The 27,563-nt window shown below is 54.1% G+C and overlaps 2 protein-coding genes across 6 annotated transcripts in view; one reads left to right on the top strand and one right to left on the bottom strand.

Moving 5' to 3' along the window:
- Positions 1–1,035: 1,035 nt before the first annotated feature.
- On the top strand, positions 1,036–27,244 carry QTGAL (queuosine-tRNA galactosyltransferase). 5 transcript variants are annotated; one of them, XM_087826447.1, is made up of 13 exons: positions 1,036–1,055; positions 1,992–2,108; positions 2,208–2,307; positions 4,738–4,802; positions 5,437–5,502; positions 8,806–8,901; positions 11,876–11,971; positions 14,779–14,903; positions 19,541–19,676; positions 19,758–19,826; positions 20,199–20,273; positions 22,000–22,110; positions 23,889–27,244. In XM_087826447.1, the coding sequence occupies exons 1-12, from the start codon at positions 1,041–1,043 to the stop codon at positions 22,078–22,080; spliced, it is 1,041 nt and encodes a 346-aa protein (XP_087682573.1). In that variant the 5' UTR covers positions 1,036–1,040; the 3' UTR covers positions 22,081–22,110; positions 23,889–27,244. The 5 variants fall into 5 exon arrangements, with proteins under 5 accessions (XP_087682573.1, XP_087682572.1, XP_087682575.1 ...); XM_087826446.1 differs by lacking the exon at positions 23,889–27,244 and adding an exon at positions 22,303–23,078; XM_087826449.1 differs by lacking the exon at positions 23,889–27,244 and having other exon boundaries at positions 14,779–14,942; positions 22,000–22,134.
- The window catches only part of TBCD (tubulin folding cofactor D), a 114,024-nt gene continuing 111,486 nt past the window's right edge, over positions 25,026–27,563 (bottom strand). The window contains exon 38 of the mRNA XM_087826451.1: positions 25,026–26,427. Coding sequence (XP_087682577.1) covers positions 26,160–26,427 — 268 coding nt within the window. The 3' untranslated portion in view covers positions 25,026–26,159. The remainder of the gene's footprint in view (positions 26,428–27,563) is intronic.

The raw sequence follows: 27,563 nt of genomic DNA, 5'->3' as shown, positions 1-27,563 counted from the left end.
ATTTCTGGCAGCAGATAGATGTACAGAAAGCCAGGCACGAGGAGCCAAGCCCAAGTCTGAGGCACGAGATGCGGGGAGGGGGGTGCCAGACACCACCCCGTGTCTCCTCCACTGGTTACTGGGGCCCCAGCTCTGAATCAGACCCCATATTCTGGTGGCTACAATGTGACTTTTCACCAAGTGGTTTAAATGAAACCGTCCCTAATATACCAACCCGCGGAAGGTTAGGTCCTTGGAAACACGTGCTCAGAAAGCTCGGCTCCACCGCAGGCGCGGCTGCCTTTCCACTCGCGCGCCCGCAGTTTCAACCGTGCAGCGGGCTTCGCAAACACCGACGCGGCGGCTCCGGGGACCGCGCTGGGCGCGGCCCGCGGCAGAAGCGGGGCGGCGGCGTCGCCTCAGCCCCGAGCGGCAAAGGGTTTGTCCCGGCAGCGAGGGCTACAAGCGCGCCCGTCAGTTCAGGGGCGTCGGGACGAACCCCGAGTGGGTGCCGGCACCGCAGGGCTCCTGGCAGCGGGTCGTCTCCCTCCCGCGCGCTGGCACCGGACCCCCGGGCTCGGCCCCAGAGCCCGTCCACCGCGGGAAGCCTCCCGGCCGCGAGGCACCTCGGGGCGCCCTCCTTGGTCCCACCTCCCAACACCCTTCCAGGGACACCGGGGTCCGCACTCGGGTCAGGCCGCCCCGCCCCCGAGGCCTGGATTCCAGCCGCGCCCACCCGCCGAGCGCCGCGCCGTCCCCCGCCCGGGCTCCGCGACACCGACAGTCGGAGGACGTCAGCCCGCGGACCCCGCGAGCGAGGGCGGGAGGGCTCCGCCGGGACGCGGGTCCCCGAGACGACGGCCCCAGCCGCGGGCGCCTCCGGGTCCGGTCTTCCACCGCCCAGGCCACGCCCGCCACGCCCAGGCCACGCCTCTCCACGCCTCGCCACGCCACGCCGGATCGACGTCTCTCTGCGCCAATCGGAGGCGGTCTGACCTCGGCCCCGCCTCCCGCGCAGGCGCGGTGGGCCAGCGGGGCGGGGCGGGCGGAGGAGGGCGGCCATGCGGGCGCAAGTGGTAGGTGGCTGCTCCCCGTCCCGTCCCCGTCCCCCCTGCCTCCGCTCCCCGGGGTGCGTTCCCACCACTGGGCTTGCCTGGGAGGGTCTCCGTCCAGAGCCACCGCGCCGGCCCGAGCGCGGACGGGAGCGAGCCCAGGCCCACCTGCCACGCAGACTCGGGCCGTGCCGTGTGTGGCAGCCCCGGCGTAGGCACACTCGCTCTTCTGTTTCTTGAACAAGTAATTCCAAGTGAAGTAAGTGGGCGGCACTGCCTTGTGGTTGACGCGGCGGCCAGAGCCTCCGAGGACGTGGCGGAACCGTGTTTTCATAGTGTGTCTGAGCTTCGCGGAACCTATTCCGCACGGAGGGTTTTCCATGCGACACCGAGGCGGGCGCGCATGCGTGCTCGCTTCCGCACGTGCGCGCCGGACCCGCGGTGCTCGAGGCGCGGGAGTCGGCCCCGTGGTCTCCGGGAACCTGGTTTCCTCCCGGCTCAGCGAGGGGCCCGACCGGCCGCCGAGCGCGGCAGAGCCGAGGGGGTCTCAGCGGGGTCCCTTTGTTGCGCTTCCCCAGCCCCGCGGTGGACGCAAGGCCGCCCGCCCGGGGTCCGGCTCACTCTGGACGGGCTGAAAGGCGCGCGGACGCTTGTTTCAACCAAGATGATGGTGTTTCTCCCAGGGAGTGGGAAACACGAATTTGCCCTTGAATCGGGAACGGTTTTGAAGCCTTTCAGATTTTTGTTGCCTTTTCAAAAGCATCCCAAATCCAGTAATAAGTCTGGAACCGGAGACCGACATGCTTGAAGAGGAGGCACGGGCGCGGGGCTCGTCCCCACGTCCCTCCCGGGAGGCCCCTCGCGGCTGTTCTTAACTCGGGCCAGGCCCTGCGGGAAGGGAGCGGTGGAGGGCAGACTCAGTTTTCACTCTCTTTGTTAACCCACTTCTTTGAATTCCAGTCTGTGATCCTCCCGGTCCACAATGCTGAGCCCTGGTTGGACGAGTGCTTGGGCTCTGTTTTGCAGCAGGACTTCGAAGGTTCCATGGAGCTCTCGGTTTTTAATGATGCCAGTAAGGTACTTACGAACTTCCCACTGGTGATTTTGCCCCATGTAAGTCACATTTGACCGCTCTGATGGGAGTTTCCTGACCTGCCAATGCCGTCTTGCTTTCAGGACAAATCTATGGCTATCTTGGAAGAATGGAAAGTGAAGCTGGAAGGTGCCGGTATCCTCGTGGTCACTGGAGGGCACAGTTCCCCTTCTCCCCGGGGAGGTCAGTTGCCCTGCTTAGCTCGGTATTCAGCTGTGATGACCAGCATCTTATCAACCTACGTACTTAAGTAGTTTCCTGTTCAAATCCTGTTGAAAAGCATCCTGAGTAACACTTGAGTTAAGCACTTAAAAAGTTGGTTAGAGTGTTGTCCTGATAGGCCAAGGTTTTGAGTTTGATCTTCAGTCAGGACACATACAAGAATCAACCAGTGAATGTGTAATTAAGTGGAGCAACACATTCCCTCTCTTCCCAATCTCCCTTTCTCTCTCTAAAAAAAAAAAATAATTAAAAACATGTTTTGTCTTTTATAAAATACTTTTTATGGATTAGATATAACTTGAGCCATATGACATTTGTATGTATTCTATCAATAACAAAAAATGTGTTGTAATATTGTGAAATAATGGTCATCCTGCTGTCATTTTGAAGTCAGGTAAGGTGGATCCCGTATGACGCACTAATAAAATGCAGTTAATTTGATTATGTCTGAAAGGACATATTTTCCTATAACAATATTTTCTTAAATAGGAAATATTAGGTAACATAGATCCAAAGTGTCTATTTTCAGGAGTGCTGGATTATTTTAATTGGATTAAGATTCATTTATTATTATTTTCTATCATAATAGAGCAGAACATTTCTTAATAATGTGGTCACTTGCTAAAATCAAAATAAAACACAATCCCACCCTCTTCTCTCCAGGAGCAAGGAATGTTGATGCCACACTGTGGCCTGAGTTTTTTCTGCTGTGACCATGACAACCGGCTCCCCTCACAAAGGACGGGGCCTCCCCAAACATCAGGCCCTGGCACAAACATTTGACTTTCTTCAAGGCAATAATATTAAAGCAAATTCCTTGTCTTTGCCAAACAGAAGATTCATTGTGGGAAACTTCCAGCTTCCTTAGTGAGCAACGTTTTCCTTCATTACCCAAATTCTTGGGTTTGATTTTCCCCCTTCTAAAACCAGTTCTAATAAGCAACTTTTTAAACAGAACTCCTGCTAATTTAAATGTGATCGTAGAAAGTCTTTTCCTATTTTTCGTTTTCCACGTGCTGCTCTTCGGTTTTGATTCCCATGAGGTCTTTCTCTGGGCTTGCCTTGCTTTGCAGTGATGATGGAGATTTAGCTACAGCTGTTTTGGTGATGGCTGCTAATCCGTCCCCAGGGGTCAGGAACCAGGCCTTTGCGTTTTCTTCTCTGCCTTGTTATACCTGTAGTTTGTTGAAATCTGGGACCCTTCTGGCTTGGGCTGGCTAAGCTCTAGGATTAACATGAAAACAGCACTGCTCTGGATCAGTCTTTGATGCCCGGAGTGAGGCTGGATTGCAGTTAATGGTTCTCACTTCTCTGTTGCAGACTGGATGACTTGGGTGCTCCAGAGGGGCTGAGTAACAACAGGTACCTGCCCTCTCTCCCCACCTTGGACAGGTGCTCTCCTGAAATACAACTGTTATCTCTAGGTCAGGGGAGGAAAGGTCACCCTCGGGCAAGGTCCCACCCTACTATTGTCCTTTGCTAGGCATCTGGCGCTTTTCCGCCCTGGTGACCTCCTGTATCTGGCCCGTCCTTGCTCTGCTCGTGTCTTCCTATCACATAACCAGCCCCCAGGAGCCCCCTGAGCCCCTTTTGGTCATCCCCCTCCCCCTAGGGGTGCCCACTCCTGATTTGTAATAGCACAGATAGAGTTGCTGCCTTTGTACTCTGAGTAAATGTCACCAGTGTCTGCCGCTGTGCTGGACTCCCTTGGCTCAACAGCAGTCTGGGTATCACCCTCACTGTGCCGGCCAGGACAGTCATCCTCCCTGGCCTATTTACAGCTTCTCCCTTCTCACTGGTGTTCTTTCGAAGTCACGTCTTGGCGAATGTGTAGACCGGTTCTGCTGGGTCCATGCCTAGCAGTGGAGCTGCTGGTCACCAGACATGCACACATTCAGATGTAGACATCGCAGTGACTGTACCTTATTGCTGAAAGCAGACTTTTACCAACCGGCCACACGTGTATGTTATCCTTCCCACCAGGCAGTCATATCGTGACTTCTGTCAGCAGAGACATCATAGAAAGCGTTCCTGCCAGTGTCCACTCAGCACTTTCATTCAGAGACATTTTAATTAAAAAAAAAGTATTCCCCAGGGCTTAGCTTAGTGCTGCTCAACAAAGGTTCGCCGAATGTGTTCTCCTCCAGTGAGCGTATCCCACTGTAATATACCAGTGCTTGTGGACCGTTTGTGGTTTAGCATTGTGCTTATTGTCTCAGCCACTAAACCTGGACTGTGGTTTTCTTCCCTTCCATTCCTAAGGCTGGCCTGGCCTCCTACTTGGAGTGCAAGTGCTCTGGCACTGCTGTGGTCTATGTCACACTGCGTTTTATGAGAGAATACTGCTGAAGACTGAATTGTAAGAGAGCTTTTCTTTTTCTCTTCAAACAGTCGGATATTCTAAAAATCAAGCAATAGCGCAGAGCTCAGGGACTTACCTTTGCTTTTTGGATTCGGTGAGTAACTTTTATTTAAAATATGTGTGTGTGTATATATATATATATATATATATATATATATATATGCATATTGGTTGGGGAATTAAATGATCTCACCTTTTAGTGTGGTTCTTGAAAGTCCTGCTAATGTATTATGATCAGACTTAAAAGTTAAGGTTGATAGGTTTTTGCCATTCAATTACCATGAGCCTGGCTCTTCTTGTCTCCTTCCCAGTCTCAAAATGGAAAGCTGAAGCCTTTCACTTTGAGTGCTGTTACTGTAGGTTTTCTCACACACACCCTTAGTAAAACTGTAAGTTCCCTTCCCAAAGCGGATGGAATGCGGACGCCTTGAGACGGAAGAGGGATACTAGGCTGGGGGGGACACGCTGACCCTCTGTTTTAACTGCTCCCACCCCCAGGAGCCTTGTCCCTCTGCAGGACGTCCTGCCGCAGTCCTCCCTTGCCAGGCTCTCCTCGTGCAGGAGGTGCAGGAAGTCGCTGGGTCACTGCCGACCCATGGGGTCTGGTCCACTGGGGGGTGTCTGAACTGCCTGTCGGGTCTGTTGCCCATTTTGCTGTCGGCTGCCTGCCTTTTCCTTTCCTGTCTGTCTGTGGCTTCCCGTGAGTTAACGTGGGCTCCTCCCTGTAGGACGACGTGATGATGCCGCAGAGGGTGAGGCTGCAACTCGAAGCCGCTGCTCGGCACCCAACGAGCGTAAGTGCTGATGTCTGGTTCTGTGTTTTTGCTGCGCCTGATAAGACTGTCATTACAGCCTTGTTTACTTTTTATATTTTTTCTTGTTACGAAGAGACCTGTTTATTACTAATATCACTTCATTTGGCTAAAACCACAAGAAGTCCACACACAAATACCTAAGTGCAAATTCTCACAGGCAGTGTTCATGATACACTCTGGTGTTTCCTTGGGGGAAATGGGGCGACATTGACGGAACTGTTAGAACAAGGGCACAGTCAGAGAAGTAATTCCTTCTTCACTGCGCACGTTTTATTGCACATCCAGCAATGCAATAGCGAGGCCTCGCCATGTACAGATCAGACTCCTGCTTGAGTGGCTCTCCTGAGATATGTGCTGAGTCACAACACAGACAAAATTACACCAGTCAGATCAGTGTGATGCACCTGGATCATTACAGCTTTTAAACGCAGAGTCTTCACTGGGGTGGGAGGCTGGTTTATGGGGAGACCACCCACGCAGAGGGCCATCTATGGCAAAAACATCCAGGGTTTTCCTTCAAGAGAGGACATGCCTCTTACTTGGGAGCGCTTGTCACCTTCCAATGGGCACATAGGGCTTCTTGATTTTATTTTAACCAGCATCTTGGAAGCTGTGCCCCTTGGACCTGAAAGCACAGGCCGAGAGCTGTAGTGTCAGCTACAGGGTTTAAAAGATGACTCTCACCACCTAAGTAACCTCAGTCGTGTTCTCATCTTTAGAACAGCTTCCCATTCGGCGCCAGAGCCAGGCCGTTGCATGGGGGTACTGTCCCAAGAGCCTGGGCTAGGGGCTGCGGTTTCCCCATGGCAGCCCATCCAGCCCATCCTGTGCCAAGTATGGGGTCGTCGTTGCAGGGGTCAACCCTGGGGTGGTGAGCAAGCAGCTGTGGAATCTGTGTGGCCATAGGGTCCTTGTGGGACATCCACCTGATGGAGTCGGTTGGCACGTTGCCCAAGATAACCTCCCTCATCCAAAGTCAGTGGTTACAGACTCCAGTCTAATCTGCCAAACCCTTCCAAGCAGTAAGCACACTGATGAGGGCGTAACTGTCAACAGCAGCCTCCCAAGTGGACACAAACCTCAGTGACAGAGGCTGCATGTGGCCAATGAGCCCAGGTCAGAGCTAGAGCCCAGAGCAAGAGGAAGGTGGGACACAGTGCTGGGAGGCATATCACCAGGGGTGTGGAAGCCGAGGGACAGGAGAGGACCCTTAGCCGGAGCTATAAGCGCCGGATGTGGCTCTGGGACTCCCACCAGATCCAGAGAGTGCAGAGCTGGACATTCAGACTCCACTGTCAGGCTTCATGGATGTCTACGGTCACTGATTTAATCTCTCTCCCTTCCTGGTTGGGAAAGAGGTCAGAAAACACACTTGGACACAGCGTTAAGACAGGGAGCTGTTTCTCCCGGGAAGCCACGTGGGAATGTCATCCAGCTCTGGGCAGTGGGCCAGATCTGGAACCTCCAGGCTCCCGGTCACCAGACATTGGATTCCTCTGTGGGGGTCAATAAGCCAGCCGCCAGCAATGTTGGTGAGATTTCTCAGTGACGTGAAAGGAGAGATTAGATGCACAAACAAGATTTTGTGGTCTTAGCCCTCACAGGTTTTGCTCAGTGGTTAGAGCATCGGCCCGCGGACTGAAGGGTCCCGGGTTTGATTCAGGCCAAGGGCGCCTACCTGGGTTGCAGGCTTGATCCCCTGCCCCGGTCGGGGTGCATGCTGGAGGCAACCAATCGATGTGTCTCACATGGATGTTTCTCTCTCTCTCTCTCTCCACCTCCACTCTCTCTGGAAAGCAATGGATAAAATATCCTGGGTTCAGGATTAAAAAAAAAATAACGGAAGGTATTGTAGTCTTGCTCCTTTCCTGGGAAGAGGAGGAGTGGGAAGGAACCCTGGACGGACTTCTGCTCACACGTCGTCTGCAAGGGCAGAGCAGATCCCGGTGTGCAGACATTTCTCGCCCTGCCTGACAGGTGTGGCGTGTTACAGATGGCACGATCCCGGAGCAGCAGCCCAGGTTTTCTGGAGCTTAAGTAGCACTTGACAGCCGAGCTAACTGCTTGAACCAGTGTCTTTGCTTTTGCCTGTCCCTGCTGACCATGGGGTCCTGTGACACAGTCGCACACACGTGGTCCGTCATGTGCCCCCCCCCCCCCCCAGCAAGGAGGATGGCGTGTTTGAGCAGTTGGGTGAACCGTCCTCACGGAAGATGCGTCTTCATTCAGAGTGACCATGGCACTGCAGTTTCCCAGCACTGACGTGTATTCCACATTTTGGGAGGTGCTGCACGCACAGGCTCAGCTGGACCATGATATCTACCGACACGCAAGGAATTTGGGAAAAAGGCAGATGGTGTTAGTTTCTTGCCATCTTAATTAAAACCACCTTAGTCTGCATTTTTATCAAGTTCTAGGTTAAAGGTTTTCTTGCTAACCTACTGAATTTACGTTCAGGAGAAACTGTTTTCTCCTGCATGTTCTCTGGCCGGCCGGGTAGGTCGACGCCGTTACTGTGGAGCCAGCTCCTGTATTGCAGGTTTTCAGCGGAGACCACAGATGTCCTCACAGTCTGGTTGCATCAGAGCAAAGCAGCTTTAGAGAGCTTGTTACTGTGGGGTTGGATTTTTTTTTTTAATCATGACCTACAAAATCTTAATTTGCAGTTGCTGGTTGGTAGTTTTGTCATTTATATCGTATGTTTAGTCGGAAAGAATGAAATGAACGCTAAGTGTATGCTTGCCCTTGGTCACTGTTTTCTGAAAGCAGGTTACAAGAAAACCACCTAATTGTGAAGGCAAGGCCCTGGGCAGCTTCCATACGTGGTGCAGCCGCAAGTTCTCTGCAGAACTTCTGGCGTCACTAGGCAGCTCCCACTGTGGCATTTGTCCTGAACCTTTCTGAGCAGAGATCAGCTGTGGGACAGAGGTTACTGCTTTCAGGAGGCGAGACATGGGCTGCTCAGATTCGCTTCCAGAGGCATAGCAGCGACCTGCTCACGTCTCCTCTGAGCTGAGGTTCATGAAGAGCGTTTCTAGAAGAAATAGGGTGTTTGGAGTTGTCGTGAGTTTGTGTGCATTACAGGGGGAGCGTTATCTGTGACAAGACAGACACATTACCCAGGGCCGTCCAGTGTAGGATCCATCATGAGAACCCGCCTGCCTCTCCTCCCTTTACTCTGGAGGTTTCCCCTAATCCAGCCCAGAGATGCCAGTTTGTGCCAGGTGAGAGGTAGACATGCAGGTGTGTGCATGCGTGAACTCAGTGACTTCTGTTTCACAGATCATAGGTTGCCAAGTGAGGAGAGAGCCCCCCAACTCCACAGAACGATACATGCGTTGGATCAACCAGCTAACATCCGATCAGCTTCTTACCCAGGTACTTGCTGCCCAGTCTGGGAATTGGCCAGTCTCTTATGCTGAGCTGGGGCTTGGTTCATCCTTTTAGCACCTGGTTTTCCTACCTCCAGGGTGCCAGGCGCTCACTGGGGAAGGGGACAGCGTTTCAGAGGAGCCTGCCTGGGAAGGAGCAGGAGCCAGAGGGCTGGAGACGGGAGTGGGGCAGACGCAGGCGAGAGGGGGCCTGGACGGGAGGGCAGCGTTCTGACAGGGCTGCTCCTTTGTCAGCAGCATCCACAGCAAGATGGTTGGAACCTGCCTGGTTTGGGTAAAACCATGAAGTTTCACATCTTCACACCTAACTCAATCCAGTCAGCGCTCGTGAAGTTTAAAAATCCGAAGTATTCTGACGTGGATTCAGTTGTACCATGTTTCATTTTCTTCTTTAAAGGGAGTATCTTAAAGCGGTATCTGTGGTCTAGGTCCCTGTAAACAAGTGAAGTTCAGCGTGGTGGACTAGCGGGTGCTCACCAGCTTTCTCTGAAACGTGGCTGGGAAAGGAAGCATTTAACGTCGTGCCTTTATTAAATCCAGAAGCCATAGGCTTTGGGTTTCACATCAAAGTTTATTCTTGTTGCTATGTGGGTGTTAAAATGTCAGAATCCTGGAAAACTTGTTATCTGTCTAAAGATAGTCTTCCAACAAATTAGAATTTAGAAATAAGGATAAGCAGCCACAGAAATCTGGTAATGAGTCATGTAAACTTTGCTCTTTCTCTGTAAGAACCATATCACTTCCTGCTGAGACTCGATAATGAGCTCAGCCTGTGAGTTTCTCTGAATGCTTCTGACTCTGGGGCTTCTCTTTACGTAAACACTGAGCCCGTGTTGAGTCTCATCCACACGCTCTTCCTTTTAAGCACTGAAAGCATTTGAAGTTTCCGTATCCACGTGTCCTTCTTGAGAACCAAGGACAAGTTTGCCAGTGGCTTACGGAGTCTGTTTCCCTTTGTTCTGTATGCGAGGCACCTTGGGATAGATTTTTAAGGTTTGAGAGCTACATACAATTCATTTTTGCAAAGTGTACTTTCTGTTGGTGCAAAACAAGGGGAGAGCCCCAAACTCACCCAGCTTCCCAGAACAGCAGCCTGGGCCCATCTTGACAAAATTCTAAGAAACTGGATTATCTGATTTTTTTTTTTTTTTAGTTGGTGACACAGGCAGGGAGTGATAGCTTGAAAGTGGAGACAAATATCAATGAAAAGGATTAGAAAGTCCCAGCATCAGTTTCATGGGAGGGAAGGGGGTGGCCTTGGTGATGAGTGGGGGGCAGCCCCGCAGTGAAGCCAGCTCTGTGTCCATCACAGGACGAAGCCGCAGGGGGCTGACTGGGAGCCACTGCTGGGCCTTGTGGCCTGAGGCCTGGTTTTGACCCACAACTGCTCCTGCTGGTGCTCTTCCCAGGCCTCCTCGTGGCCCAGAGCGCCCTCTGCTGGGCCTGTGCGGACCTCCCGTCCCCCTCAGTGTCGTCACCTGATTAACAGGTCCAGTTGCCCATAATTTACCTGAATGTGTAAGAATGAAAAATATCAAAATGAAAGCATTTATGCCTCTTGGGCCTATTTCATTTGGGTTCCAAGAATTCTTGAGTTTTCTGCAACTTCTGCACCGTGTTTACTCTCAGACCCCAGGAGTGGGGGAGACAGGAGGGAGGATGCTGGCCTGTCCAAGCTCAGCAGTCAAAGCAGCAGTTTTCATTTAAACTCATTGAGAGATTGAGATTTGTTGTTCCGCTTATTTATACATCATTGGTTGCTGCTTGTATGTGCCCTGACCAGGGATTGAATCCGCAACCTTGGTATTGGGACGATGCTCTAACCACCTGAGCTACCCGGCCTAGGGCTAGGGAACATTTTTTAACCAGGTTTTTCTGGTTTTCCATTCCTTGATTTTTATGAGACTGCCTGAATTTTAAAATCTTCGATCCTAGGAGTTCATCATAAAAAGTTCTTACGAACTGCGTTAGGTGTCACTTGATAGGACAGGGGAGAGGAAACCAGCAGCTGGAGGCAACCTCCCTGCCTCCCTGACTGGAGCAAGAACGGCCCCAGGTCCCACATCCCGTGTGCTGGGCTGGAGGGAGGCTGTGAGCAACGTAGCCCTGAACCCCCGAGAACGGATCTGAGGCTTGCTCTGTTGGAGCTATAGGTGGATCCTCCAGAATTTCCGCAAATGTGGCTCAGAGGTAATTCAGAATGAGTGTTTATTGGAGGAGACACCAGTCCATGGGAAAGGGGTGAGTGCAAGGAGTGGAGAGACAGCCCCTCGGGGTCCCGGCACCCCCACCTGGAAGCTTGGTGAAAGGCAGGAAGGTTGAGAAATGCCCTGGGACAGAAGTTCTCTCTGTTCTTGAGGAAAACATTTCGAAATGCTTTGGAAACTGTTCTATCTTGCTTGAGTAGTATTGGGGGGTGGAGGTCAATAAGACTGAGAAAGTATGATGCTTTAAGAAATGTCTGGGAAGCAGCAGCCCTGAAAAATTATAGGTGTTGCTCTGGGCGATTAAGGAAGATCTGGGCGACTCCCTGTGAATCGGGAGCTGGGAGACTCTGGAGGGCTCAAGCCACATGGGGCTAAGTTTGCTTTGATCTTGCTTTGATCGGCTGTGTTGCGTCTTCAGAAAAAACTCCTCCCTCTCCTCCCACACTGAGCAAAAGAAACCTAAGAGCCACTGGGCTCAGCCTCTGGATTTCTCTTCCTTCTCTCTGGCAAACATGCCTCCTGGTGGGATGGACTCGGGTTGTGGACAGCCCTGGGCAGGACCCCCAGCTTATTTACAACTCTCCGTCTCTTTGTTGTACAGATCTATATAGATTCTCTATTTCTTCTTGAGTGACTTTGATGGTTGCCTTTCTAGGAATTTGTCCGTTTCACCTAAATTGTCATCATCTGTACCCTTTCATGCGTTTCAGCTTTGTTTTCTCACTTTTAAAAACAGCATGTTAATTGCTCTAGGTTTTTACCTCCAATGGCCCAACTGTGATCATGCCCACCTGGTTCTGCTCTCGAGCATGGTTTTCTCACGTGGGCCAGTTCGACGAGGGCGGGCAGGTAAGTGTGGGTCCCCCTGTGGAGTCCTCCTCTGGGGTTGGGGTTGGTGCTGTCACCCCCGAGACTGGGTCGCCTCGCCCCGCCTTGCTCACTTGTAGGCACCGTGACCTAGTCCTGGGATCCAGGGATTAGGAAATCACTTCCGTGCTCTGCTGAGCGTCCCAGAGAGCAGCTGGGGCCCAGGCACCACATTTGTTTTGCCAAAAGCAGGGGATTTGTGTGTGAAGGCTGAGGGCGCCTGGGGCCCCTGCCTGACTCACACCTGCCCTGGCCCAGGCCCCAGGTTACCTCATCCTGGTTTGAAAGCTGTTGTGGGAAAGCTCAGAATGTGGACAGTGGGGTGATGGTGGGAGAAGAGCAGCCTGTTCCCACCCCAGCCCCTGTGGGAGCAGCCCCTGCACATTTGTGCCCAAGCTGGGCAGGAGCGCGGCCCACCTGGAGACCTGGCTGCTTACCTGCTCACTGTTCCCTCCCTAGATAGTCTTAGAGTGGACACTCCTACACCCAAGTAAAAAGTAAACCTCAGGGTTCATCAGTGTGTTTTCCCTTAACCCTCCCAGTCAATGGGCTTTGAGAGCGTGAGGTCTGCTCTCCATGTTGCGGGTGGTGGACTAGGTGTGTCAAGGCCCAGCAGGCCTTCCCAGTTGCTCTGCTGGGTAGGGGGCAGGGCGAGAGGGAACCTGGATAGAGAGGCCGGAGGGGTCTAGAAGTCCCAGACCTAAAGTGGGCATAGTGACTCAGGCCAGACCCCACCATCTGCCCTGGGACCTTAGCCACAGTTTTTCTGGGTTTGAGTCAACAGGTCACTGACCGCATGGGCGTCATGCAGACCGACCCTCTCCTGACCCCCCTGCCACACCCCCATGAGGCTCACACAGCCTCATTTTGGAGAAAGGCTTAGACTCCTCTGCTGTTCCCCACCACCACCACCACTGCATCCCTGGCTGGACAGTCCCTCATGGCCACCAGACAAGCTCTAATCAGAGCTAAGGGGCTGCCCAGAGGTGCTGCACTGAGATGTGAACCAGGGGCTGGGCCCAACCTGTTCCCCTGCCACACCAGGCTCATGTCCCCAAGACCAGCTGTGTTCCTCCTGGCCCAGACCATACCTGGTGGACATGCAGGTTGCCTGGCTCCAGGTTCCTTTGTCGTGGAGACATGCCAGTCACAATTCTAGGTTGCTGGGCACTGTTCCTGTTTCTCCCCCAAATCCACGCTAGTGTAAGGCGCTCGTGCACTGCCACCGTGCCCAGCAGGCACCAAGCAGGAGAGGCTGCCAAGCTGTGTTCCAGGTGGATGATCTCTCAGCCAATAGGTTCTCCCTAAAATTAAGACAACAGGTGGGCAAGGGGACGCCCCATGAGTCTCCCTGCTGCAAACAGCAGCTGCTCTCCCAGGAACTGAGTCCAAGCCCCTGCTGCTCAGAACCTGCAGAAAGCACAGAAATGCTCCCCAGGAGACGCTTGCCAGAAAACACCGACTTTAGGGTCTGATACATCCTTAGATGGTGGCCACCAGCAGTCTCAGGATCTGGGCGTGGGTCACGCCTCAGCTCGAGTTAATTCCACCTGGAGAGAAAGCTCCCAGAGGAGAGAGAAGCCTGTCCCTCCCTTTGTACCGGGGACCAGGGAGGGACTGGGACCAGGGCTGTGCTGCAGCTGGAGCCAATGAGGAATCTGGGAGGTGAGCAGGCAGGTGACAGATGGTAGTGATGCCACCATAGGACGGCAAGGACATGAAATGTTTTTGTGGTTCCTTTGGACCATGGTTCCTTTGGACCATAGTTCCTTTGGAGTTGACATGTTTTTCTGGAATGCCCTCTGCGGAGACACAGGCACCCTAAGCACTGGACGATTTCTCCCTGGGCCTTAGTGAAGAGGAGGGTCCATACTGGGCCCCGGAGAGGAGGGCCAGTGACGGGAGCAGCAGGGCCAGTGGAGGTACAAACGGGAGGCCTGAAGAGGCTGAGGTTAAGTAGCCACAGGCTTTATTGGAAGCAGTGGGGCAGTGGGCTGGCTGAACCAGACTCAGGTTTTGAGAGCCAGCCAAGGAGGCAGGACAGGCTGGACTGTCAGGAAACCAGCCTCTTCCTGGAGCCATGTGTCCCGTGGCGTCCCTGAGCGGTCACTGGGCTCCACTCAGTGAGTCCACCTTTGCTGACCTGCTATTGAGAACCACTCGGCCCTCCACTCACCCGATTTCACTTTTGAACTTAAAAGGAGCCAGCTCAGCATCTCTGTCAGTGAGGTTGACCAGCAGGTGGCCACAGGCCCCGATGCCCCAGCCTTGGTCTGAGCCCTGGTGAGCGGGAAGGGGCTACCCCTTCCTCTTGTCCAGCCTGGGGGAGGGTGGACCTGAGTTCTCAGGAGACAGGAGAACCCCATGGAAAACCCCACAGAACCTGTAGGAGCCAAGTGCCATCCATGGGTAGGGCGGGTCTCAGTAGACCAGCAACAAGGTTCCAGGTTCCAGCTGGAGGCTGCGATGGCGACACGGGGGACTTCTCTCTGCGCCGCCCCCCCGCCCCCCCCCCCCCCCGGTCAGGCTGCCACTGCTACTCTCCTCTAGCACCTTCTTGTATTAAAGAGCTTCGTGGAGTAACTCTTGCCCAGAGATAACTGCGTGCTGGGGCTGATGGGCATGTTGTCAGCAGGCCACAACCTCAAGGATCAAGGCGGCCGAGTGGCCAGCAACCCTGGGCAGCATCCCCATTTCATTGCCTGAATGGAAAAACACTCGTGTGGAAAGCACTCAGCACAGGCGTGTTGTGCACATACGTGTGCATAAAGACTCTCCTTCCCCTGCAGGGCGTGCCTGAGGACCTGCTGTTCTTCTACAACCACCTCAGGAAGGGTGGTGGTGTTGTCCGGGTGGACCAGAGCCTCCTCCTCTACCGCTACCATCCCAGCGCAGCCACACACTCCATCCTCGAGTACGTAGGCCCCCAGACCTGGGGCGGGGCGGGGGTGCTGTGGACTTTGAGGGGCCAGCTGAGGTCCAGGGTCCAGTGTCCAGTGTGAGGTTAACCTGAGAGAGAATTCACGTCTATGAAGTGAGCCCTGCACACCTCTAACATGATTGCAGGTGGGCTAGGGGTGCCCTTTTCTTTTGCCCCAACTGAGGGGAAGGCTTTGATGAACGGGTTGAGCCACCCCTCACCTGGGGCATCACAGGGAGCCAGCCCACTCCCTCTTTCCCTTCTCTTCCGTCGAGCACAGCCCACATGTCCCCCAGGCTCCACAGCCGCCGGCCTGAGCCACTGTGCCAGGTACGAACTGGAGGCTGACTGCTGGGGATGGGGCAGGAGAGGTGCAGAAGAGGCAGGTAGGTTGAAAGAAGGGGTGTCTCTCGAGTTCAAACTGTGTGTTGCGTTTGTGTGCACATGTTTGTGTGCAAGTTACACTTTCTCACAATTACACGTGTGTCCCCCTTGGATCCTCACCATCGTAATGCTGCTCATTTTTGGGGACAGGAAGGAATGGGCTCTTCAGACAGGGCTGTCGTCAGGAGATCCTCTGAACGTAAAGAGCTTGAGGCAGGGACGTGCACTCGTGTTTCTGGAGGTTGAGCTGACACTGTCCTTCCCTGGAGGGTGTGAGACCTGTCAGAAGGCTATGGCTTCTCGACTGGGACCCTGTCCTGGGAGGTGTCCTGTCCACATACGCTGAGGGCTGCAGCATCAGGGTCACGGCGGGTGCGATGCCAACTTGTGCGTGTCATGTGTGGGGTCCCAGATGGCAGCCTCCATGTCGACTTGTGAGGTGCTTGAGCTTCCACGTGTGCTGTTCAATGTGAGAACACAGAGCTGGGAAGGGACTCGATTCCCGTCCTTGTGGAATCTGAACTTGGATGCCATGGCTTTAGTGAAGCGTCACTGTTGGGGTTTGTGTCATGAACAAGTGTGACTTACACACTGGGGAAGAGGTCCTCTCACAGGACACAACCACCCTACATGTGTATTTCCCTAATCACAGAGCTTCAAGACCCAGGAAGCAAAACCTAACAGAAACAGGGAGAAGTAGGCAAATCCACAGTTAAAGCTGGAATTTTTAACACTCTTATCTCAGTAACTGATAGAAGAAATAGGGGGATCTGTAAGGATGCAGAAGACTTGAACAGCTGTGTCAGCCATTGTGAGCTAACAGTTACAGAGGGAGTACTGTACCCAGCTGCAGAATACACATTCTTCTAAAGTGCAAGACAGGATATTTTGGACTAATAAACAAATTTGAATAAACTTCTAATGATTGAAATCATATAGGATATGTTTCATATCCATACAGAATTAAATTAGACATCATTAAGCCATCTTGAAAATCCAAAGTATTTTGAAATTAAACCACCAAGGCGGGGGGGGGGGGGGGTCACAAAGGAAATTAGAAAACTTTCAATTTGATGAAAATTAAAACAATATGTCAAAATTTGTAGAATTTAGGTAAAGCAGAGTTTACAGCAAAATGTTACGGCTTTTAAAGCTTATATTTACAGAACAAGAAACTAAGCAATTATCTAAGTCTCCACCTTTAAAAGTTACTAAAGTAACAGCAAAGTAAACTCAAAGTCAACAGGAGAAAAGAAATGAACAGTGGAAGGCGGCGAGCTTGGAGATGGACAGCCCTGGCTGGGTGCTCGCTTGAGGGTTGTCCTGTGCACCAGAACGAGAGTCCAGTCCAAAAAATCAGCAAAACCAAGAACTGATTTGAAATAGTCAATAAAGTTGACAAATCTCTAGCAAGGTTGATTTTTAAAAAAGAAAGTATAGATTACCAGTATGTTTGGAATGAAGGGGGGGCATCACTCCCGATCCAACATATTTAAAATATGAATAATAATTAAAAATTAGATTTGTAATTTGAAACTTTCCATAAGGAAAAGCCAAGCCAGATAAGTTTACTGATAGATTCAAAAATTTAAAATCTGATTACTGATAGATTTTAAATTTCTTCAAAAATTTAAAATCTGGTGACCACAGCACTCTCCAGCCTGCGGCCTGGCTGCTGCCGGCGTATCCGGGAGGCACCAGGCAGCAGTTTCACGCCACACGAGGCCTCTTCCTCATCTTACCTGCAGGTGATGCGCGTCTTAAGTTGGGACCTTTCCCCCCTTATTTTGCAGCATGAGGCTTTACCACCCACAACACAAAAGAAGTGATCTCATGTCAGTTTCTGTATGGGATTAAAGTCTTTGAGCTGTGAGTGGAAAACCTCACAGTAATGAGCTTAATTATACCCTGAGGCTTGTCAAGAACTGAATTCCTTCAAACTCTCTCCCCAAAAGCCCTCCATTTGGGCGTGCTCCAGCTCTGGTCCCTTTTATTTTAAATTCAGAATGGTCAGCATTTATATCATTTAACAATTTTCACTGAAATACTTCGGACACCAAAAGTCATGAAGTGTTTAAAATAAAACCCGACTCACCCGGTCGACATGCTCTCCCCAGGCTCCATCTCCTGCCCAGCAGCCAGGGTCCCGCTGCCCTGAGCCTGGCACTGGTCACTTCTCTACTTCACAGTGTGTAATTTCTGAACAGTACCCTTTACCTCTAAATGTTACGTAAGTGGTGGCATTCTGCCTATTCTTTCTCAAAATTGCATTTTTGCTTTATTGTAGTCGAGCTCTTATCCCCACTGGAGTTACTGGGGACTGTGTGGTCCCCCCACCAGTGTCTCTGCCTCCCCCTGGCTGAGGGGCTCATGCCTCCTGCTCAGACTCCAGGTCTGCTGAGGCCCAGTGCAGGCTGTGCCCACAACACTGCTGCTCCTCCCCAGAAAGTTCTGGAAATGCCCACCTGCGGGTTTGGGGAAACCAGTGCACTGGCCCCTTGCACTGCCCAGCCCTTGGGTGAGGACATCATGCGCCAGCAGGTAGAGAGGGGTGTGAAGACACTAAGTGTGAGGAGGAAGCAACTAGTGCAGGAAGTGCCCACAGATGTACGCATAGCAGTTCCTCACTTCCACCAGCTACCACATGGTATTTTCAGACAGGAGACCCCTAAAAAGATTCGGGAGGCACAGGGAGGTCGTTTAATGCTGTGCTCCTTTCACACAGGCCCACGGTCAGAATCCGTGCCGGGGGCAGTGTGACATGGAGGTTGGGGCCGTCCCTCCCCACAGGACCACCTATAGGACATTCTGGGTCTGGTGCCGGCCCTGTGTGGGGCCCCAAGCTACCCTCATGCCTGAGGCTTTAGGCGCGTCTGGTTGGCAGCTCTGACATGCTCAGAGGTCTGGTCTGGGCCATTTCAGATCCTTGTGACCGACCACAGGAACTGTGGGGCACTCTGATGGGAGTTTCACTCTGTGTGTACCTCAAATTGAAGAAAACTGGTTAAAAAGAGAAGCAATTTAAGTCACAGAAGGGGGCCAGACCCTGTGCTGAGCAGATGGGGAGACTGCACAGGCCTTGTGTCTACAGCCCCTTCCCACCTGCTCGCCCTTGTGGGGGAAGACAAGTTCCAGGGTGCCCCCCACCCCCGGCAGGGACCCCAGAGCACCTCCCATTTCTGCCCAACCCAGATGCCCTGAACCAGTGGACCCCCCCCCCCCCAGGGCCTCCTGACACTGGGCTGTCCCCCGCGCTCCCTACTTGAAAGAGGAGCATGTCCTACGTGACTATCTAAAGCCCCCCAGCTCTTCCTCGCTCAGGGTTTTTTCAAGTTGCTGGACTCAGTTGCATGAAGTTCTTTTGTCCTTAGAAATTTTTCATTTTCTTGGATGTTGGCAAAGCTGCATGTTGCGTGGCCAGGCCTGTGTGGTGTGTAATTGGCTTGGAGTGTGTGTAGCCTGTGTGTTTCTTTTTGAAATGAGGTGCTAAGTGGCCAGGATTAAGGAGTCAGCAATCTTTGCGAGCTCCAGTAACCCCCCACCCAAACCACGCCGCCCAACACAAGTGTGAAATATTCCAGTTTGAAGTGGGAAGTGGGCAGACGGGGCAATGCCCAGCAGTCGGAGCCTGCCCCATGGAAGGGCTGGCCCCATGTTAGTCACCCACCCAGCACTGCCCTTGTTAGAACATATTAAACCGGAACAGCTGACCGTGCTGGCCTCCTCACGCTTGCGCTCAGGCAGCGGCAGACCTTGTGGCCAGGCCTGGACCTCCGGGTCTGCATGTAACGGGGCCAATGGGGGGTCCATGCCTGGAGAAGACCACCCAGCCACCTGGGCTGCTTTCGTGGGACACAACCACATAGTGACTTGAAGGGCCTGTCCAGGTCCCTCTGCTTGAGTTTACTGCCCTTGCAGGTGCCCAATTTTGGGGTGGCTGCATCTCCTTTGGGCTCCCCAGGGCCTATGCCTGGTGTCTGCCATGCGTCCTGAGTGCGTGGACATGACAGGGGCATGTCCCAGGGTCCAAGTGGCGGTGAGGGTGGGCACAGTTGTGGAGCCTGGCACGTTATCCTGGGCCAACAGTGGAGATGCTGAGCGTGTAGCGGGGAGGAGTGGGAGGCACATACCGCCCCAAGGTGATGGAAGACCAGGGGACATGTGCCGAGGGGACCTGCTAGGCTGGTGGGGGAAGGTGGGTCTGGGGGTGGGTGGGGACTGGACGGGCCACAGCCTTCCCTCCACAGGAGCACCATCTGGACCCACCGTGTCCGCTTCCTGGAAGAACGGGCTTTGCCACACTGGTCGACCTTCACCATCTGGAATGCGGGCAAGCAGGGCCGCAGGCTCTACCGCAGCCTCACAGCAGGGGCGCGGTGCAAGGTGGGCCCATCCTCCCCCGCTCCACCCCCACCCCTCCCCCCACAGTGCCGCAGGAGTCTGGTGTCCTGTGTCTCCCCCAAGGTGGCCGCCTTCTGTGACGTTGATGAAAACAAGATCAGGAAGGGCTTTTACTGCTACGAGGACTCTCAGGTGTGCGGGAGTCCTGGGGGCTGGGGCTTGGCCACACAGAGGGCCCCCACACCACGCTGACCCGCCTCCAGGCTCCCTCCTGGGAAAGGCCACCTGGGCCCAGACAGCTGCAATCCGCAGGCTCCTGTACCCACTCCCATCTTCCTGTTGGAGAACCCTGCTCACAGGTCTGGGGCTCCCAGTCACCCACCTCGGGCTGGTTCTGCAGCGGCTGCAAGGTGGCCGGATGAGGGGGGTGGGTCCTGGGTCCAGCCCTCGGTGTCCAGTTGCGGGCGGAGCAGGGGCTCAGGTAGCGCCCCCCCGCAGTGGTGGTGCTTCCTGCAGGAGCTGGAGGAACATGAAGCAGTGCCCACAGCCCGTCTTGTCTCTTAGGAGAGGCCCAAGCCCCAGGTGCCCATCCTGCACTTCCGAGCTGCCCGGCCGCCCTTTGTCATCTGCGTGAAGCTGGTGAGTGTTGGGCTGTGGCTGTGGGGCTGTGACAAGCCCTGGATCACGAGGTGGCAGACAGCAGCAGGGCCTTTGGGAGCTGTTTCCAGGGCTTTGCTGTGAGGACGTCCTGACACTCACCTGACGCCTCTCCAGGTTTGGTACCGGGAGTGGAAGTGCGGGTCGTGGGGTGGCTGTGTCTTCTGTCCACTTCACTAGACGATGTCCCACAAAGTGGGCAGGCCAGAGGATACCCAGAGGCAGGATGGGGTCCCAGGCCACAGGCTCACCGACTGGACAGTGAGAGCCAGTTCCCCAGCTAGGGCTGTGGCACTCACTCGTTTTAAGATGCATGTCTGATTACCCGTGAGGCTGAGCACCTTCCTGTAGCTCCTGGGCACGTGCAGTTCTGTGCCGTTTCTGAGCAGGCGTCTCCCTTTATCTGTGGGATTGTGCCTCCTGACAGCTGAACAAGTCACCTGCACCTCCTGGGTTGTGACCCTTCATTGGTTTTGTCTGGACTTTTCTTTCCTTAATGGGCCATGTCAATTTATAGACACATCCAACTGCAGTGAAGTCTTAAGGAGAACCTTCCGCAGTCAGGAACAGGCCCTCCTTCCCGTAGGCCCCCTGCAAGCCCAGGGCTGTCAGCCTTTGTCCACAACCTCTGGGCCAAACTCCAGGCTGAGCCTGAGCCCAGGAGTGTTTCCCTTGAAGTCTCAGGAGCGGAGTGAGAATGGGGAGAAGGGGGTTCAAACATGGACAGCAAGGCAGAGGCCAGAACCTGGAAACTTCAGATGTTTTCAAGGAGAGTGGTTTTCACTTACTACTGGGCCCTGCTACACGTATTTAACTGCAGGAGGAGCAGTGATGGCCCAGGGTGTGCCCAGCCAGGCTGGCTCCTGCATTGGGCAGTGGGCCTGACCTATGAATGATACCCAAGGGGAACGAACGTGGTAGCCAAGCAGAGCACTGGCCTCTCCCATGTGCTGCTGGAAACCAGGGACTTGCTGGTGGGCTGGTTGTGTCTTTGGGGAGTCGAACTGTTGAGGCAGCAGGGTCGTTGCGTGAGGAATGGGATAGGAGCCCTTGGGTGCAGGAGGGCTTGGTGGTAAGAATCAGGGCCAGGGTTAGGGTTGGGTGGCCTGGTGAAAGCCAGCATTGGTGCACAGGCCAAGTTGAAGCATTTAGAGACCTGTCCCCAAGTCCTGCAGCACCCTGGGGTCACCTCAGGGACCTTGCAGGATCACGTGTAACACCTGGATGGAGCCTGCCTCCTGGGTCCTGACCCTCCTCGCAAGGTCATGGCCCTCTCGACGGGGTGAAGCGGGAGGCAGGAGGGATCCATCAGCAGCTGGGTGTTGAGTGGCAGTTTCTGTCTCCTGGGGCCGCCTCCCACTTTGGCCCCTGCAGAGGAGGTAGATGGGGGTCTTCCCTGAACAAAGGGGTGAGCAGAAGGGACTATGAGTCCCACTTCCTTCCCCAGGTCCCTATGGTGGGGCCAGTTGCCGCCTTCAGGGAGGGGCTGAACCAGGCTTAGTGGAGGCGTCTCACTAGGCCCCCACCTCCCATGGTGACCAATAGGACACTGTGGCCCCTCCCCTCTGAGCAGTGCAGCACAAGTTCAGAGTGGACCTCCTGACAGGTGGCCACAGGGGACTCCAAACCCGGGAGGGAGGCTCTGTGGGGACTCCAGTGCGGGCCAGGGGAGGCCTGGATCATGCCAGACCTGTTCTTCCTCCAATAGGACCTTACAGGGGGCGCATTTGAGGACAACCTGAGGTCGCTGCACCTGCAGGAGGGCCGGGACTTCCTTCACTTCAGCTAACAGACCCGCAGCAGCCAGGGTGTCCTGCAGGTGACAAGGGATCGAGAGCAGGTTGGGAAGAGCGGCCATGTAGCCCGTGTGGGAACCCGTAGGTGGTGGCGGTGGCTGATGCAGGGCCAGCCTGCATGAGAGGTGGCCCTTCACCTGGGGGGGGTGTGAGCGTATTCTGATTGGTGTAGGGCCCACACCCTCACCATGCACCTGACACGCTACACACTGCAGATCAAGACAAGGAGCAGGTCCTCTGCTGTCATCTGTCCCCCAGAGGGCTTCTGCATCGGGGACGGCTGCCTCGCAACAAGTATGAGCGCCCGCAGTCCCCTTAGACGCGTTACCACGGGTCCGTTCGCTCTGGTGTCTCCTTTGCCTGCGTGTTCCTAGCTGTCCTGGATAATTTCTGCAGGTCTTCTCGCACTAGTTCTCTGAGCTGTGCCCATTGAGCATTTTGTCTTTAATCTCCTTGATAAATTCATTTCACACTTTGTGTCTTGATTCTAAAAGTTTCTGAAATAGGAACTCACGTTCTCTTAACTCCCTGTGGGGATTCCCCCTTCCAGAGGGGGTTTCCTCGGCCTCTTCTGCTCCATCTGGTCAAATTCCCTTGTTCAGAGTTTTGCGGATCTTCCACCCCAGCACCAGGTGGAGCCTGAGACAAGTGTGTTCGGGGAGGTGGCCTGGCTCTTATTCTACCTACTGCTGAGAGTGCAGCTACTTAGGGTCCCAGCTCCACGTGGGGGGCGCCTGTTAGGTTTGGCCTGGCTGTCACCTTAGGTCCTGTCCCCAAGCTGCCATCAAAACAAAACTTCACAATTAGACTCTGGGGCTCATCAGACACGGATCCTCGGGCCTCCAGGTCCCCGCTCACTTGGAGGGCCTCTGCTTTGTGTCTGGGAGATGGCTGTGTGCATGCAGCCCCCACCAGCCACCAACTCTTCCACATTCCAATTCTTGCTGCTCTTCAAACTCACAACACACTCCTTTCTGGGGCCACAAGTTTGCCCTTCTCTCTGGGGCCCATGCTGCCCCCCCCCCCAAGTGGTTCCTGACCACCTCCTCTACAAGATGACCGCCCAGCACTCACGGTTACCATGACGGTCCACGTTGGATCATCTGCCCTTGTCTGCTTCTGGCTGCAGTGAAACTCATGAGAGTCTGGGGCTTCCCACCAAACCCCTCACCTAGACTCAGGGGAGCTCTGGAGGCTACAGGGGCACAAAGGAGACGTTCACAGCCAGCAGGCACCTGGTTGAGTGCATGGGACCAACGGGGTCTGATGTGGCCGAGGGTGAGCAGAGGCCACTGGACACTGCTGGCCAGCACATCAATTCAGTTTTTCTTGGGCCGCAACGTTACACCAGCATTGAAAGAGGAATTGCTTCACATGGGGTCGTTAATGGGTCTGAGTGGTGAACTCGTCTCCATGTCCCCATTTCTCTGGAATATGTGTGTGTGGGGGGGGGGGGGTTGTTACACTAAAAACAGTTCCTTCTTTCCTTCTCTGAGCTGCTTGGTTTTCTGCAGCCACTATCTCCCCTCCCACCACCTGCTGTGTGTCCCATAACGGTGGACAGCAGGGTGGGACCTTGTAGGAGAAGAGCCTTCCCACCAGCGTGGCCCAAGGCTGGTCATCTAGGACTCCTCAGCAGTGGCCTCTGACAGCCAAGGGTCTCCAGCTAGTCTTTCTTCTAAAATGGAAAACTCCCTACTTATTTTCAAGAAGGAGGCACATTTGAAGGCTTGAATGAAATACAAATTAATCTACAAACTTAAAAATCTCACACAAATGTAATAAAGGCTTTCTCTTTCAGGGGTAAAAGGTTATTTGCCACCAGGTCAAGCACAGGGACAGTAAACAATTCCATCAAGTCCAGTGGCTTATTCCAGGCAGGAAGAGACCAACTAATGGAGGCAGTAGCAGCAAAACATGGGGTGGTCACACCAGTGCCCACCATGGCCTCCGCCCCACAGTCCTGCCATCATACGCATTCCATGAGGGCAGGATACTCCTGGCCCAGGTACAGTCACAGTCCTGGGCTTGTTGCCCCACGGACAGAGCGTCTGCATTCTGCACTTGCCTGCTCCATCCCTCCTGCATCCAGACCTCAACCTGTGAAGGCAGAGGGGACAGCGGGGACAGTGGAACCTGAGCTACGAGAAGCTCCCAGCCAGCAGGCCCAACCCCTCCGAGCTCCTGGCGCTAAAATGCAAACCCTTTACACACGTCAGCCTCACTGGCTTTTTGGATGCTCAGTGTGAGCTCACAATGGACAATAAAGAGGTATGAGTTTTCCAAAAACACACATGTGGACCGTGGCACTTCCTGCATTTCACCAGAGAACCCAATATCCTAGGACATCCCCTCGCAATAGAGATGTGCAAGGCTGCCAGCCACACACCTGCCTCTCAGCCGGGTTCTGGAGCCACCACCACAGGTCCCCCTTGCATGGCTGGAGCTGGTCCTAGGTAGGATTCTAAAAACGCAGTGAGGGCTTTTTCTGCCTGTAAAAAACTGCATGAGGATAAGTGATGTGTGTGGGACACCCACATGGGCTGGATGCTTAAACAGGGTGAGTTTGGGGAGGAAACGGCCGCTCCCAGGTGAAACAGGAAAAGGTGCCACCCCAAGGCTTAGTGGTGTCTCCGGCCCCTGTAGCATCTGATATTCAACAACGTGAGTCTCATGGAGCACGTCACCGGCTAAGCCGAGCTGAGCAAGGCCTGTACTAGGCATGCCTCAGCAACAGCACAACACGGGGGGCTGCAGCCAGCCTGGTCCCCACCTGGGGCCACCCCCCTGCGTGTGGGCAGGAAGAGCAGGAGGGAGCCCAAGAACCCTCTCTAGCCTCCAGTTTACTGTCCCCATTAGGATGTCCCGTTCCGGCCCCAGGGCAGCTGGACCCTCCCATTCACCTTCGCTCGCAACAGTGTCAGACACAAACGTAGACTGCTCAGCACATGTTTTATAAGATGTGGGCTCGCGTTTAAATAAAGATAAAAGGACCGACACCCCGGGTCACTAGAGTGCAGTGCACGTGTAATAAAAAGCCGCCTCCATGGTGACAAGCTCCAAGTCCCTCAGCAAGCGTACCAGCCGATGGCCGAGGCTCTGTATCCAGGTTTTCTGTCCTGACCAGCATCTGGCTGCTCCTCCCAACAGGTGGGTGCAAGGGCTCAGCTCCCATGACTGGCCTCAGCGGGCAGCAGGCTGCAGAGCACACACGACAGGGTTAGGACAGCCTGCACCGTCTCCCCACCCTCTCTGGACCCTGCTTCCTATAGGAAACTGCATTTATGCCACTTCCTATGTGTTGGTTACACAGGTGTGCGGAGACCTGGAACCACATGGGGCATAACCAGCACATTTCTGCATGGGTGTTCAACAAAAAACTCAAACACAGCCTCTCCAGAGGGAGGGGTCAAACCCAAGCCCAGAGGAGCAGCAGGCATGGGCACGGGCACAGACACGGATGAGGAACGTGGGGGTGGCAGAGGAACAGCTCAATCCCAATGACCGCAATTCAGCTCCTGCAGAACCAACAGGCTGAAGATAAACCAACAGTAAGTCCTGATTCTCTGCCTGCCAGGTACACACAGAATAGTCAGAAATCTCCCAATGACCACGCAGAGCCTGCAAGAACAGCTTGAGGCCCTGAAATCTCAGAAGACTACAGTGCCACTGCACACACACATTGTCCAAGGCCGTGGACAATGGTGGCCTCGGTGGACACAGACCAGCAGGCCCTGGAGACCCTGCAGGGTGACAGCCACCAGGTGGGACGAGTGTTCGTGGCAGTGGTGATGGTGGGAACACACAACAACCAGACCAGGCTCTGAGGAGGCGTCTTCCCCAGCACAAGGAAGGCTGCATCTGAGAAGAGCTTGGTCAACGCCAGCTCCTCCGAGGGCCAGAGAGGCTGGACAGCCACCCACCCAGCAGAGGGCCTGTTCTGGGTGCAGATGCTCCACAGGACACCCCCAGATGTGCCCTGTGGGGGAGGGGGACTCGGGGAGTCAGGGCAGCTGGAGCAGAACACCCAAGCCCTCCCGGTGCTTAGTGTCTGCCCATGCACCACAGCTCCTCAGCTCTGCTTTAGATAACCAGCTGACTGGGAGGCTGGCCATGTGGGTACCTGAAAGCCATGAGGACCCAGATGTTCTAGACTGGAGCTCAGGACAGTAGCTCGACAGTAGCTGTTTGGAGGCCTGGCATGGAAAGGGCCCCAGGTGTCCCTGGCGCAGCCTGAGGGGGGACATGCAGTTACCTTGGGGACCAGCTGAGGTCTGGGCACGCCAAGGAGGTCACACAGGTGGTTCCGCTGGCCTCTCACGAGCAGGAGCTCCGAGTCCCTGGGGAGGAGAGGGCAGGTTGGCTTCAGCCCCAAGAAAGGCCTACTCACGTGCAGTCAAACCTGCCACGAACTTTACACTCTCAGTAAACTTCCTGTCGGTGTGCAGAAACCCCAAGGCATCTCAGGTGAGACCAGGGAATGACACCCACCCGAGCCCGTACCCTGGCCCCTCACTCGGGTGTGAATCTGCACAGGCTCCACTCCTGATCCCCTTTCTCAAGGAACTGCAAGACTCTGCCCCTGACACAGGATGCTACAGGAAACAGGTGGGGCCTGGGGAGGGGCAGATGGGGCAGATGTTTATCACATGGGCTTTTTAAAAGTTTTTATTTTAAAAGCTGTTCTATTACTTTCATTAAAAATAAAAATTAAATTTAGCAACCGTAGAGAAATACTGGATATTTTTCTTGTGTAACAAGGAAAAAGTTCTTTTAAAAACCCTCTGGAATTTTTTTCTTAATAGAAAGGTATTCCATTACAGGAAAAGAACCTTCTTCCCTCTGTCCAACACTAAGCGAGTCTGCACAGCAGCCCCTGCCGCAGCCACACAACTCGGACACACACGGCACATCCTTGCGTAAGGACGAGCCTCCCGCACTGCACAATCCATGCCTGTGACGCTGCAGCTCGGACAGAAGCACGGAACCCCAGAGTGACCTGAACCCAGTACAGCGGGCATGGCTGCACCAGCTCCTATCGGCACCCAGAGCCTGCTACATGCTTAGTTCATGAAAAAGCGCAGAGGCCCTGGCCCAGGTTCCATTCCTGGTCAAAAGCACGTACCTCTGTTGCAGGCTTGATCCCCGGCCCTGGTTGGGGTACATGCAGGAGGCAACCATTCAATGTGTCTCTCTCACATCTATGGGCCCCCCCATCTCTCAAAAAAAAAAAAAAAAAATTGTGAGGATTTAAAAAGCCCAAAGAGAAATAAACATTTAGCTCACTGTTCCAAAAAATTGCACTTGGAAGAAAAATAATTTCACCTTGAAAACATACCCCCGAACACCCCAGGAGGCACCTCCTCTGCACCCGTGTGTGGCTTGCACAGCCCCCTGGAGAGAGCCTGAGCTTCAGAAATGTGGACAAGCAGGGGAGACTGTTATACCCACCACCGCCGCCTCGTAAAACCCAGAG

Source organism: Miniopterus natalensis, chromosome 17 (genome assembly GCF_054644295.1).
Source record: "Miniopterus natalensis isolate mMinNat1 chromosome 17, mMinNat1.hap1, whole genome shotgun sequence".
Taxonomy (NCBI): Eukaryota; Metazoa; Chordata; class Mammalia; order Chiroptera; family Miniopteridae; genus Miniopterus; species Miniopterus natalensis.
Note: the sequence above shows the minus strand (reverse complement) of the source record. Positions and strands in the feature narration are given on the sequence as shown.